The sequence below is a fragment of the Kogia breviceps genome, chromosome 3 (assembly GCF_026419965.1).
Source record: "Kogia breviceps isolate mKogBre1 chromosome 3, mKogBre1 haplotype 1, whole genome shotgun sequence".
Classification (NCBI taxonomy): Eukaryota; Metazoa; Chordata; class Mammalia; order Artiodactyla; family Physeteridae; genus Kogia; species Kogia breviceps.
The window spans coordinates 83904461-83919966 of record NC_081312.1 but is presented as its reverse complement, the minus strand read 5'-3'; the positions used below and the strand labels follow the sequence as shown (position 1 = coordinate 83919966).

General features: G+C 38.9%; 1 protein-coding gene across 7 annotated transcripts in view; it reads left to right on the top strand.

Moving 5' to 3' along the window:
* Positions 1-15506, top strand: part of LOC131752238 (G-protein coupled receptor 176) — a 319400-nt gene that overhangs the window by 110340 nt on the left and 193554 nt on the right. For 6 of the 7 annotated variants that reach the window (XM_067028947.1, XM_067028944.1, XM_067028949.1 and 3 more), the window contains one exon: positions 11921-12053. In XM_067028947.1, coding sequence (XP_066885048.1) covers positions 11921-12053 — 133 coding nt within the window. Of the gene's footprint in view, positions 1-5742; positions 5919-11920; positions 12054-15506 lie in introns of those variants that run through there. The other variant, XM_059056415.2, reaches the window with a different exon arrangement.

Genomic DNA, 15506 nt, shown 5'->3' with positions numbered 1-15506 from the left:
CTCCCCATCTCCTCAAGTCCATGCTCTAGTAGGTCTGTGTTTTATTCCCATCCTACCCCTAGGCTCTTCGTGACATTCTTTTTTCTTAGATTCCATATATATGTGTTAGCATACAGTATTTGTTTTTCTCCTTCTGACTTACTTCACTCTGTATGACAGACTCCAGGTCCATCCACCTCACTACAAATAACTCAATTTCGTTTCTTTTTATGGCTGAGTAATATTCCATTGTATATATGTACCACATCTTCTTTATCCATTCATCTGTTGATGGACACTTAGGTTGCTTCCATGTCCTGGCTACTGTAAATAGAGCTGCAGTGTTTTTCAAAGCATGCTCATGGTCGTACTGCACCAAAATCACCAGGTTGTTTGTTAAAATGCAGATTCCTGGGCTGGACCCCAGACTTACTAAATCAGGGAATAGGGACTAAAATCAACATTTTAAATAACACCCGAGGGGCTTCCCTGATGGTGCAGGGGTTGAGAATCCGCCTGCTAATGCAGGGGACAGCAGTTCAAGCCTTGGTCCAGGAAGATCCCACCTGCTGTGGAGCCTGTGCTCTAGAGTCTGTGTGCCACAACTGCTGAGCCCGTGTGCCACAACTACTGGGCCTGTGCACCTGGAGCCCGTGCTTTGCCACGGAAGAAGCCCCCGCAATGAGAGACCCGCACACCGCAACGAGGAGCGGCCCCCACTCACCTCAACTAGGGAAAGCCCACGTGTAGCAACGAAGACCCAACGTGGCTAAAACTAAATAAAATAAATAAATTAAAAAACACTTGAAATGATCCTTATGAACGACAAAATCTGAGAACCCATTTTTAGCAGGCTTAGTTAATAGCTTTTAAGTACTAAAAAATGTACTAAAAAAGAACTAAACACATACTAAACTTAAAGTGCATTTTACTGTGAATAAAAGTAGGATTACCTGTTCCAGAACTTGCTTTTTGTTCTTTAAGACTTGATTTACTTCCCTGGTCATGTCTCCTGATTACATGGCGGCACTGTGGCCAAGCAGGACCGGGAGGCACGGGAGGGAGTGTAGTTTGGGTAAAAGGGGTATATGAAATAAAACATGGACTTTTAAAAATAGCCTGCAGATTTTATAGGACTACAAATGTGTGAGAACCTTAGTCACTCAAAGTTACCAATGGTTATTGGATATTAGATACTTATAATATGTACTAAGATATTTTTAAAAATCCACTCTGATTTTTTTGGGGATCTAATTTTCACTTTTCCTGTTGGGATGGCTATTTAAAGATGTACCCAAGCACAGTTCAAACAAACAGGATATTTCAGTTCAGTGGTTTCTTGGATCATACCTAAAATCCAAGGAAAGTGAGGTTCTGAAAGCAGGTTTATAGTTTTGTTTTGAAGAGAAGACAATCAGCACCATCTAGTGGATACAAATAAACTCTTTTCCTGAATTTAGTCCAGCGAGGAGGTGAAGAGAACAAACAGGCTGTGGAACTGGGTTGGAATCCCAGTACCATTTCGTTTCTGAATGAACTTGGAAAAATCACTCAACCTGCCATGCTCTGCTTCTCAACTACAAATCTGGGTAATAACAGTGCCACTTCATAGGATGTTAGGAAGTGACGTGGAATGACGCACCTAAGGCATGTCCTAAACACTCAGTAAATGTTACTTTTTAATAACTCTAAGCCACAGACTCACATGAGCTGGGAACTGTCCAGTAGCACACACTTTTGACTGCCCTTCAAAAGAAGTGGCTATTTAATCTAGTTTGTAGAATCTATGATACGAGGCTTAGTGAGCTTCCTCTCCTAGCACGTTGTTGTATTTGGCTGAAGCTTATGGTGAGAAAAGGGAAATTGGGGCAACAAGGCTGGAATGATAGTTGGAGCCCAGATGGCATACAGTGTGGGCTCTCTCATTCATTCAAATCTGACTCCATTCAGAAGGAGAACATAAAGAGCAGAGAGAGATTGAAAACAAAAACAAAAACCAACTTTGAAACCAATGCTGCCATATGTCACCAACCTGGAATGAGACCAGGGAAATTTTAGCTTAAAATATCTTGACTCTAGATGAAATCTTTATGAATTATTTTGAAAGGCATAATACTTTTAGAATATTTTTTTTGGGGGGGTTTAAACACAACAGTTCAGAAAACACAGCAGAGAAAAATATGGTGCTCTCCAACATATCTGAATGTGAATTGCTCTGAGGGTGTAATTGCAATAGCTGATGTAGAAGTATTTAAGGAACTAAAAACAAAGGCACAATTTATTGTGTACTAACATACAACAAATACAGTTTATTAAAGTTTGCCCTCAAGGCACATACAGCCTCTCAGCATTTTGCAAAAGGGAAGTAGCAGAAGGTAAATAAACAAAATGAGAATGACAGAAAATAATTCAAGATGAGGTGAGTTTCATGAAAAATGCAATCAATAGGGACTTAGTCTGGAAAGGTTACAAACAGTAAAGAGACACTAAGTTTCTATTGAACCTGGACTTTCTTTTCACTTGCTTTATATGTATCTTATGTTGTATAAGCAAGTTTCAAAAAAAAATGAGAACACCAGTTAATCATGGGCACCTGTCACAGCCCTGATTTCTTAGTTATTTTTTTCCCCTCACATCCCCAAGAAATCTGAAATGTGTTGTTTTCTTAATGAGTACCAGTTTTCGCCAAAAATTAAAATGGAAAGAGTGGCCTTTATTCATGGAATATTAGAATTGTGCAGTCATTTGGAGATCATCTAGTCTCTAGCTACTCAAAGAGTAGTCTGTGGACCAGAAGTTTTGACATCCCCTGGGAGCCTGTTAAGAGTCTTGGGTCCCACGTGACACAGAATCAGCATTTTAACAAGATCCTCCGGTGATTTATCTGCACATTAAAATTTGAGAAGAGTTTCAGGTTTATTTAATCTTAGAAAGAGGTCTGGGATCAGTATTTTTTGAAATCTCCTCAGGTTATCCTAATACAGTAGTGTTTAAGAACTGCAAAACTAGTCAACCTTAATTTTTCAAATGAGGATATTATGGCCTACAAAAGTTTATGGATTTACCCAAGGTCACCCAGCTATTCTGTATTGGAATCCAAACAGTGGCATCTCTCCTTATAAAAAAAATAAAGGAGAGTCAAGGGAACAGGGTAGGGAGTGCAGAGATGGGAATTATTATTTAATATCGGGTGGTCAGGAAACACCCACCTGAGGAAGCAGACACCTGAGGGAAGAGAGGAAACAAGCCATATGGATTGCTGAGGAACTGTGTTCCAGGCAGTGTGTGTGTGTGTGTGCATGTGTGTGTTTATTCATACTGGAAGAAGAACAAGGAGTAGTGTTTCCAAATTCCCAACAGATACTAATCTTTGGCATGCAGAAACAAGAAATCAGAACTGCCAGGAGTTCTCCAAATCTTGTTATTTTAAAAATACTTCCAACCTTCTTCATATTCTTTATTCATTACCATGCTATCTGAAGCATTTGTTTAAAAAATAAGGACTATTAAATTTAGAAGTATTTATAAGAGATGTAGCCTACAGCAAATATTCAAATACTGGAGAACACAGATAACATTACTGGGTACCATTTGAACAATGTAACATACAAATCTCCAAGCAAGGCTAACAGCCCTTCACAGAATCATGGGTTGGAAATTGCCAATTTAAGGGCTTATTCTGAATAAAAACTTGTTCCTTGGAATATCACTTATAGAATTTGTGTAAAGTATACAATGAGTATCAACTTACTAACATTTATTTTACTTGCAAGAATGACTCACTGTTAGCAGCAGACTGGGCCGGGGATGCACACTTATAACATGGCACCAGCTCCAAGCAAGACTGACCTATCAGATTGTGACTGCCTCTCTCCCAGGTGCTCCTGTCCTGGTTCCTGGAATGTTGATCTCAACTTCTGACTCAGAGTGTCAGCATTTCCTGCTCTTGCTTTCGACTTATCTTGACATCAGTGGATTTCTTCAGTTACATCTCTATGTTGATTGCTATGGTTTAACTTTCACAGGAGAATCAGAATACTTTCTCCAATTTTCCTGATTTCTTAACTGATTTTTTTTTCTAAATTTGGAAAAACATGTACATTTCCTGAGAAATGCTGGGAAGAATTCCCACGTAGAAACACTTACAAGGAGGACAGTGAGGCTGCAGCAAAGTTTGCCAGGGAGAGGGTGGTAGGACTGGAGGTCTGGAAGAAAACGGAGGGTATGGTTATTGAGGACCTGTGGGCATTGTAAGGATTCTGCATGAAATGGGAAGTCATGGAGAGTCCTGAGCAGAGGAGTGGAATTGTTTGACTTAGGTTTTTTAATTTTTTTTTTTGCGGTACGTGGGCCTCTCACTGTTGTGGACTCTCTCGTTGTGGACACAGGCTCCGGACGCGCAGGCTCAGCAGCCATGGCTCACGGGCCTAGCCGCTCTGTGGCATGTGGGATCTTCCCGGACCGGGTCATGAACCCGTGTCCCCTGCATCGGCAGGCAGACTCCCAACCACTGTGCCACCAGGAAAGCCCTTGACTTAGGCTTTGAAAGCATCATTCAGATTGCTGATTGAAAGTAGTAGGGCCAAGAAAGTCAACAGTTAGGAGATTATTGCAAAAATCTGGGCAAGAGATGATGTCAGCGCAGACCTTAATGGAAGCACGGATGGTGGTGAGAAGTGGTTGGATTCGGGATATATTTTGAATGTAGAGCTGATAGGATTTATAATAAACTGATTGTAAAGTGTGAGAGGAAGAGGAATTGAGGATGACTTCAAGGTTTTTGGCCTGAGACTGGCAGGCAGGATGCAGTTACCATTTACTGAGATGGATAAGAAGGTGGAGTGGAGGGGGGACTGTGGAGAAGTTTGTTTTTTTACATCTTAAGTTTAAGGTGCTTCTTACATTGAAGTGGAGATGTCTAAGTGAAGGTGTCACGTAGTCAGATAAAAGAGTGTGGAGTTCAGAGCTGGAGATAGAAAGACAGGATTTAGCAGTATATGGATGGCATTTACAGCTAGGTTTTTACACCCACCACCAACTAAGATTGTAGCTGTGGTTCTTCGAGCAACTCACTTAACCTTTGTCTATTTGCTCTGCTGAAAAACACTTAAAGAATACACATCTTACCACCTAAAACAATGAGGCTACAGGGTCCATGTACGTGAAAATGCCTTGTAAACTGTAAGGTTCTGTTCAAACTGGAAGAAGCAGACATTTGATGGTACTGGGGATGAAGAAAATCAATTCAGGGACCCAGGGAAATAGTCTTCACGTGCTGAGAATTACAAAAACCACAAAAGAAAGAAAGCGCAAATAGCAATTATTACCTTTTTTGGACTGTAGCCCAATCTGGGCAAAACTACTATTTTTTATTTACATGGCATCCAACATTTGCTAAGAACTTCACATAACATGTTTTTGAGCTGCACAACAGTGTTGTGAGGAAGCAATTGTTATCACCCCATTTTACAGAGGAGGAAACTGAGTTCAGAGAGGATTAGCGGACGCGCGAGGCATCGTATTAACAGAAGGACAGAGCCATACAAGCATCCAGATATCCTCTTTCCAAGTTCAACCTAAATACGAACAAACCATTCCACACTCTCCACGGTCCGCCAGGAAGACGGAGGAGACGGCAGGGATGCCCGAGGTCTCCGGGGTTCCGACAGTGCTGGGTGCTCTGCCGCTTCTGGGCCCCCATGTCTCGTTTCTGGATGGTATAGCCCTTTTCCCTTATCGCGAGACTGGCAGCGTTGTACTTCTGGTTGCCAAGGGAACGGCGTTCCGGGAGGCAGGAGGGCTTCTGAACTGAGGCCTCTTCCTCGTCCACAGAAGCTGCGGTGGCGGTAAAGACCCCTCCCCTTTGGGGAAGAGTGGGTGACGCTGAGAGTGTCAATGCTCTGACGACTGGACACTAGCCCCCAGTTTCCGCCCGGAAGGTGAGGGACCACACAGGTTAGGTGCGAACTCTATCGCCGCGCGACAAGCCAATGAGAGGGCGGGGCGGAGTCGTGTCAGGGTGCTGGGCCCGGAGAGGGGGCAGGGCCAATAAGAGGGCGGGCTCAAGCAGGGCGGCGGGCTCAGGCAGGGCGTCGGACTCAGGCAGAGGCTGGCCAGGCCTGGGAGAGAGATGCAGGTCTGACCCCGGAGAGGCTTCCGTCTCCTTGAAGGCTGTGTGTCGCCAGGATTTCCTGGACACGGCGGTAAACGTTCCTGACCGTAAGACCACGTACCAAGGACTCTCAATGTCCTTCTAGCCCCTAAGATCTCGAACTTGTGTTACAAATTAATCATCTGCCATTTGAGTGACAAAGGATGCAAATAGGCATTTCACAGAAAAAATTAAAGGTGGGCAGTAAACATTTGACTAGAGACTCAACTTCTCTCATAATTAAAGAAATGTAGATCACACTCACAGATACCTTTTGACACTTCTCAGATTGACAAAGATGAAAAGCTTTGACATAACCAGATTGGCCCAGGTGGGGAAACAGGCACTTTCATCTCAGCGTACCCTGTTGTTAGTAATGTAGTTTGGTACAACCTTTTTGGAGGACAGTTGGCAGACTACCAAAATTTGAAAGACAGTGTTCTTTGACTCAGCAATTAAAAAATTTTTTTATTGAAATATAGTTGATTTACAGTGTTGTGTTAATTTCTTCTGCATGGCAAAGTGACTCAGTTATATGTATATATATTCTTTTCTGTATTCTTTTCCATTATGGTTTGTCACAGGATATCGAATATAGTTCCCTGTGCTATACAGTAGGACATTGTTGTTTATCCATCCTATGTATAATAGTTTGCCTCTGTTAATGCCAAACTCCCATTCCTTCCCTCCCCTATCTCCGCTTCCCATTTGGCAACCGCAAGTCTGTTCTTTATGTCTGAGTCTCTTTCTGTTTTGTAGATATGTTCTTTTGTGTTGTATTTTAGATTCCACACGTAGGTGATATATGGTCTTTCTCTTTCTGACTTCGCTTAGTAAGATAATTTCTGGGTCCATCCATGTTGCTGCAAATGGCATTATTTCATTCTTTTTAATGGCTGAGTAGTATTCCACTGTATATATGTACCGCATCTTCTTTATCCATTCATCTAGGTTGTTTCCACGTCTTGGCTATTGTAAATAGTGCTGCTCTGAACATAGAGGTGCATGTATCTTTTTGAATTATAGTTTTGTCTGGGTATATGCCCAGGAGTGGCATTGCTGGATCATATGGCAACTTTATTTTTTTCACTTAGAAATTCTAATTTATCTTCTGGGCATATAAACATAATTAAGCAAAGATTTGTACAAAGAGGTTAACTTAAAATTGAGGTATTCTTTACATACAGTAAAATTTACTCTTTTAATATTACAGTTCTATGAGTTTTGACAATTGCATACAGTTATGTAATTACCATCACAATCAGGATATAAAACAGTTGCATCATTCCCTCTGAAATCCCCGAGTACTGTTTTTGTAGTTAACCCTTCCCTACCGCCAGCCCTGGTAATGGTCATCAATTTTCTGTCCCTATAGTTTTGTCTTCTAGAAGTCATATAATTGGAAACAAATACTATGGAGCCTTTTGAATCTGGCTTCTTTCAACTTAGCATTGTGCAGTTGAGATTTGTCTATGTTTTGTATCAGTAATTTGTTCCCTTATATTGCTGAGTAACATTCCATTGTATAGATGTACCACAGTTGCTTATCCATTGTCTAGTTGAGAGACATTTGGATTGTTCCCAGTTTTTGGCAGTTATTAATGTAGCTGCTATATGTACAGGTTTTTGTGTGAATATAAATGTTCATTTCTTGGGTGAATATCCAGGAGTGAGATTGTGGACTCGTCTGGTAAGTGTATGTTTACATTGTAAGAAAGTGCCAGGCAGTTTTGCAACGCGGCTGTCCCATTTTGCATTCTCATCGGCAATATATGAAAGTTCCAGTTGCGCCAACTTTGTCAGCACTTGGTATTGTTAGTTTTTGTTTTTTGTTTTTTTTTTCAGTACGTGGGCCTCTCACTGTTGTGGCCTCTCCTGTTGCGGAGCACAGGCTCCAGACATGCAGGCTTAGTGGCCATGGCTCACGGGCCCAGCCGCTCTGCGGCATGCGGGATCCTCCCGGACCGGGGCACGAACCCGTGTCCCCTGCATCGGCAGGCGGACTCTCAACCACTGCGCCACCAGGGAAGCCCTATGAATCATACTTTTGATGTTGTATCTAAGACATCTTTGCTAGCCCACAATCACACATATTTTATAGAAATTTTATAGTTTTAATTTTCTATTTTAGGCCTATGATCAATTTTGACTAAATTTTTGTATTGTTTTTTAATAACAAATCTTCCATATACAACCTAAGTGAGCTGATTAAAAAAATGCTACATCTATGCAATGAAATACTTTGCCATCATTTGAAAGCATGAAGTGTATCTGTATGTGGTGGTATAGAAAAATCTTTGAAATACATTAAGTGTAAAAAAGCAAGTTGCGAAGCACTATGCCATTTGTGTGTGTTTGTGTTGGGGAGGAGTAGGGAGGTAAAGGATAGAAAGTTTGCATATGCCTAAAAAAGTGAGACCTACAAAAATCTTTCTTGGGATGAGGGTAATTTTGACTTGAAAAACTTTTACATTCTTCTGTATTATTTGATTTTTTTCCCCTCTCAAGGGCAAGTATTTCTTACATAATAAACAAGTACAGAAAGTTAAAAAAAAAACTACCATAAGTAATTTTTAGATATTAAAATCATGAAAATAAGTGTAATTCTACTTTTTAAAAAGGCTGGCTATTTGTTATTACTAAACAGAGGAGGATTCATTTTCTTTTGATTCTTTCATTTATCTAAAAACATCAGATTACAGCAGCCATGTGTCCCCATTTTGGTTTTAAACCATTCATGGTGGTTGCATTTCTCTGAAAAAGTTTAAATTAATCTTGCTTGAAATGAATGTTATGAAAAGCTGGTATGTCTTAGTAGTGATTTGTTACAATTTAGAATCTGGTCATATATCCATGTATTTGATGGAATATCAAGAAGTAAATGATATGCTATTTTAGAAGTATCTGTAATGTAATAAGAAAACGTTTATCGTGTAATGTTAAGTGAGAAATATATGAATCCAATTTTGTTGAAAAGACATAAAAAGCAAAAATAGAAAGGAAATGTGCCAGCAATGTTTAGCTCAGGGTGGTGAATATGGGGTGATTTTTATGTTTTTAATATATTCCAGAAAAATTTCTTCAGTAAATAAATTCTTTAATTATGAATTTAAGATTAATAGAAAACCAGAAAATACAGATAAGCAAAAGGTGAAAAAAGACACAAGAACGTCCATGAACCTACCAACACAGAATCTACCACTGTTACTTCTTTGACTTGTGATCATCTGTCAGGTCCCTCTCTGTATATTTCTCTGTATATTTCTTTAATTAGAGAAATCGGACTTGTTTTTTAAAACAAGGTGTTGACTTCCTTCCTCCTTCTTTCCTTCCTTGTCTATGCCCCTAGTCAGTTTTCTATTGGAATGTTTCTTTCCCTTGTTGATTGGTAAGAGCTCTTTAAATGTGTAAATGTATTAACCTTTTAACCTTTCGTATATTATCTGTTTTGCATATATTTTCTCCATTTTCTCATGTACCTTTTAATTTAGAGTTCTTTTTTTGGTTTGATATTCAAGAGCATTAAATGTTATGTAATCAAATCTATTAGTTTCGTCCTGTTTGACTTATGCTCTTGATATCCTGCTTAGTGAGTCATTAACCTCATTATTATATAAATTAGCTCTATGTTTCCTTCCAGTCCCTTGAAGATTCCATATTTTATATTTATTTACTATTAATTTTTTTTAACTTTTATTAAAGTAATATAGTAAAATATGTCAAACTGTACTGTAACGTTTACAATAAAAAAAAGAAGCAGTCTCTAGTCACATTTTTCAGGGGCAAATATCTTGAACTTATTTAACTATTGTGCTTATTTAACTATTGTTTGGCTTTATTGATTTTTGAATATTCTCTTTGATTTCCTATTAGGACAGATTAGCTTTTTTATACTACCTTTTCTTTTACATACTCCTCCTCACACACACTCAATGTAATTAAGGCACAGTGTTTAGTTAAATTCAGTACTTATATAAGTATTATCATTTGATTGTTTGCTTTCTTGTACAGTGCTTTATTTTTCGTGTGGAATTTCTCTCTGGCTATTGAGATTTCTTCTCAAATACTCAAAAACATCTTTAAGTTCCTAATTCAGTATCCTTTATCCATACTTTTTTCTACATGGCCAAATTCATAAGATTGTTAGTTACAACCCTACCCATCCTGGAAACTGTATTTTATTTATTATTTTCATGAGCAAACATAATAGAACAGACCTATTTCTAAAACAAATGGAAAGATTTCTGGAGCCTTTTAGTTGATCCATGCCATTGGTGGTTCCCTGTGTCTCTCCCTTTACTGACATGTATTTTACTGGCTCTGCACAGGCTTCCATCTCATTGCTCCCTCTGTTATAGGCACAATAAGTCTCCCTTGACAGGCTGTTTAGGGCATTACAAGACATTTGGCCTTTCAGTGACTTAAGCTTTTTGATGGCGATGTGACGGGCCAGGGCGATCTGTCATCCCACAATAATAATGTCAGTGCCTTCCTGAGTGAGCCAAAAACCCTTTTGCAGAGTTTGAATAATGCTGAGATCACTGCCTTTTTCATTTGCTGAGATGGAAAGAGTTGACCTACTGTCCTTTAAGCCTCAGCTTTGGCACACTGAATGGTTGGAGGGTAAATCATATTACTGCTCTGTGTGCCTTGGAGGAGCATGGGGTTGTTCATGATTGGGCTTCCTCCTGTGTCCAAAGCTTCCTTGGACTCTGCCTCAGCTGTTCAAAAAAAGAAAGAAAGATGAGTCATTTCTTAGGGTAAGAAAAGGACATTGTTACACTTGCTGGGCCAGAGGCAATTGCCTTTCTTCATTCTGTTATGAGAGAAATGGTTTAATTTATAATTGCTAGGAATTTAGGAAAGGATTTGTTGGAAGATATACATTCACATGTAAAGCTAAGTATTGAGAAGTCAAACTATGAAATTCTCTCTCTTTCTTCCGCTTTATTTGGCATGCATGATACCCCAAGCATTACTGAACATATTTGGAATGGTCCTGACCAAGGGCACAGTTTGGAAGGAGCAAAGTGCCAGCAGTGCCCAAGTTTTCCCACTAGTTTAAACCATCCTGCCTAATATTTCCTGCTTCAGGAAATAGTCCTAGGAATAGAGCAGCCAGACTGGAGAGTCTTATGGATGGTGTCACATGAAAAATAGTTAAAGAGATTGGCAATGTGTATCCAGATAGTGAAAGCCGGCCCTCTAGTAGAGGGAGTAGGTTCAGGTCTCTGTTGTTTCAAGGCAACAGTAGAATCATGGGTTTTAGAAGGGGAGGGTTGATAGAAGAGTCGTCACCTGGGGATAAGTACTCCATGAAATTGCAGTACCAAGGAGCAGAGGAAAAATCAGAGCTGAGAGAGAGCCCCGGCCAAAGGCTGAGCTAGAATAAGGAAGGTAAAACCCGAAGAAACTAGAGGCCTTGGCAGATTATTATGATGAAGCATGAATCTTGGCTGAGCGGTGTGGTGCTCCGTAAGTGTCTTCTTAGGCCGATACACAGTAACTGTTTCTCTTGGAGGCACAGAAGGCCATTGAGATGGTGTTCACATGTGCATTCTTTTTTAGCCACTTTCAGAGTCTGACATGCTGGCAGCATGTTTTTTCCACCTACGGTGACATAAGATGTAATGATCCATGGACACAGACATCTTTTGATGAAATTAGGGTACTGTGACTTTGGTAGTGACATAATCCTTATAACAAAGGCTCTGAGTTCACTGCCTGTTAACACTGATGAAACATTTAAACATACAAGTCATAACTTGCTTGAAATTTTGTTTGTTTCAGGATATCAATGGATATTATAAAGGGAAACTTAGATGGAATTTCAAAACCAGCCTCAAATTCAAGAACATGTCATGGGAGCAGAGGTTCAAATGCTTCTTTGGAGGTGCTCTCACCAGAACCAGCATCCTTCAAGGTACTATGCTGTTTAGAAATGATATAAACTACTTCTTCTGATCTCTAGCAATTGATAAACCAAGGCTGTTAACATCCCATTCTAAGGTTCATCTTTAAAGGGTGTGTTCTGGGAGCACTCATAGATTTCTTGGATTTTACTTTAGATCATTTAATGTGAAAATACTGTTTCCTTCTTTACCTTCTCCTCTTTTTTCTTGGGGGGGAGTTATGGCTTATTTTTTCACTATTGTACTTTGTTAATGCTCATTTATTAACTTTTCTTCTTTCATAAGAAAGCTTTGTATTCCAACATCTACTATGCCACCATTGACTCTTATTATGAAAAAGATTCAGTAATTAAAAAAATAGAGTTTGGATAAAAACCACATGGTATATGTTTAGTAGGTACATTAACTGGTCTTTTTCTTTTCTTAAAATATCTAAACTTGATGTTTTTTTAAAGAATCTGTTTTTCCCTCTGTGATGGGGGATAATTTGTTTTAAGGTTGTAGGAAACAAAAATTTTGAAACTTAGGGTGAAAAATTTTCTTGCAAGTTTGTGAATCCTTTCTCACTTATTCATTTGACTTACGGACTAACTCTGCATTATGAAACTCTTAGAGTTTTTGTCTATCATGATTTAATGCTGGAAATAGAAAGCCTTCTAGACATTTCCAGCAGAAAGGGATTGAATACAAGAAATTCAGTTCCTCAAAAATCAATGGAAGGCCAGCGAAACCATGAGAGGGCACTTCCCTTGGATTATTGGTTCCCAGGTCACACCACCATATCCAAAATCCGGAGATCTGAAAGCTGCTGCTTTGCTGTTGCTGCTTCTGACACTGCTACACATCCCTCAGAACCACAAAACTGGTGACTGGATGTGCAGAGATGACTGCCTTTGATATTTCTTGTCAGTTTTGTATCAGGAGCTTAGCAAGATGGCTTCTACCTCATTTCTGTGGTAAAACTTTTGTGAAGATGTACCTATTTGGGTGAAACTAATATGCATCCAGAACCCAACCTGCAAGCAGCTTTGTAAAATACAGTTTCTAGCTTAGCTGTCTGTTTTGTTTCATCTAATCCTGCATCATTACTATACTGTGTGTTAACTCTTGTAGCATTGTAATAATTCTTGATATCTGGTGGGATGGGTCTTCTCATCATATTCTTTTCTAGGACTGTCCTAGCTATTCTTGGCTTTTTGTTGTTTTTATATTTTAGAACAGTTTTTCAAGTCCTGTGAAAAATACTGTTGGGGTTTTGATTAAAATTGCTTTGAATTTATAGATTAATTTGGAGAGAATTTCTAACTTTATGATATTAAATCTTCCCATCTATTAACATTGTATCTCATTGACTTTGCTTCTAATTAAAAAAATTTACATACTGTAAAATTCACTCTTTTCTGGTGTATAGTTCTGAGTTTGGCAAATGCATAGAGTGATACTATCACAATCAAGATATAGAACAGTTCCATCATTACCTCTCAAAAATTCCCTCATGATGCCCCTTTATAAACAATCTCTCCTACTCTTAATCCCTGGAAACTTCTGATCTGTTCTCTGTCCCAATAGCTTTTCCTTTTCCAGAAGGTTTAATTCCATTCCACATGAATGGGATTAAAAAAAGATATGTAGCTTTTGCGGTTGGCTTTTGTCTGTTGACACAATGCATTTGAGACACATCTATGTTGTTGCTTGTATCAGTAGTTCAAGCCTTTTTATTGCTAGTACTGTTCCATTGTGTGGGTAAACCACAGTTTGCTTATTCATTCCCCAGTCAGGAACATTTGGGTTGTTTGCAGATTTTGGTGATTATGAATAAGGCTGCTGTAAATATTTGCATACTGATTTTCGGGGTGTGGTGGGAAATAGGATTTTACTTCTCTTGGGTAAATACCTAGGAGTGGGATTGCTGGGTTGTATGGTAAGTGTATGTTTAACTATAAGAAACTGTCAAACTGTTTTCTCTTCCCACCAGAAATGTATGAGAGTTCCAGCTGCTTTGCATACTCACCAGCAGTTGATATTGTCTGTTTTTTTTAAAGCCATTCTAATATGTATACAGCAGTATCTCATTGTGGTTTTAACTCAAATTTCCTTGGTGACTAATAATGTTAAGTATATTTTTATGTGCTTATTTGCAATCCACATATCTTTTTTGGAAAGTGTATGTTCAAAAAAAAATTGTTTTTAATTGGGGTATAGTTGTTTTACAGTGTTGTGTTAGTTTCTACTGTACAGCGAAGTGGAGTTCCCTGTGCTATACTGCAGGTTCTCATTAGTTATCTATTTTATACATATTAGTGTATATATGTCAATCCCAATCTCCCAGTTCATCCCACCACCACCCCTCATCCCCCCTTGGTGTCCATACATTTGTTCTCTACACCTGTGGCTCTATTTCTGCCTTGCAAACCGGTTCATCTGTACGATTTTTCTAGATTCCACATGTATGGGTTAATATACAATATTTGTTTTTCTGACTTACACTCTAAGTTGTATTTGTTTACTCATTGTTGACTTTTGAGAGTTCTTTATATATTCTAGATAGAGTTTTTTGTCAGATATATGATTTGCAAATATTTTCTCCCAGTCTATAGCTTGACTTTTCATTCTTTTAACTGTCTTTTAAAGAGCATTTAAAATTTTAAGTGCAATTTATCAATTTTTTTTCTTTTGAAGATTGTGTTTTTTGCTTGTATCTAAGAACACTTTGTCTAACCCAAATTCCCAAAGATTTTTTCCTATTTTTTCTTCTGACAGATTTTTTTTCTTTTTTTCTTTTTTTCTTTTTTTTTTTTTTTTTGTTGGTACTCGGGCCTCTCACTGTTGTGGCCTCTCCCGTTGCGGAGCACAGGCTCCAGATGCGCAGGCTCAGCGGCCGTGGCTCACGGGCCCAGCTGCCCCGTGGCATGTGGGATCTTCCCGGACCGGGGCACGAACCCGTGTCCCCTGCATCGGCAGGCGGACTCTCAACCACTGTGCCACCAGGGAAGCCCTCTTCTGAAAGTTTTATAGTTTTATGTTTTAGATACTTGTGGCCTCTCTCGCTGCCAGTGAGAAGGCTTTTGTAAACCCAATATTCATTCCAGTGTGGGTTGTCTAGTTTAGATATTTTTCTCTGGTCGCTTTATTTTTTTTTCCCTGTGTCTTTGGTATCTACTATTACTCCCCTAGGTATGGACTTATTTATCTTTCTGGAGACTAGAAAGATAAATAAGATAAAAAGATAAAAGGATTTGTATGTTTCATTTTTTTTTTTAAACTTCTTAGCCATTGTGTTTTCACATGTTTCAAATATTGCCTGCATTTTTTTTCTATTTTGTCATCCTCAAAGTGCAGTTAAATGTCTGTTGAACTTTTCTATCCTTCATATCTCTTAAAAATTTTTTTTTAAATTCATTTATTTCTCTGTGCTTCATGCTGGGGAATTTTTAACATGTATTTTCTAATTTTCAAATTCTTTC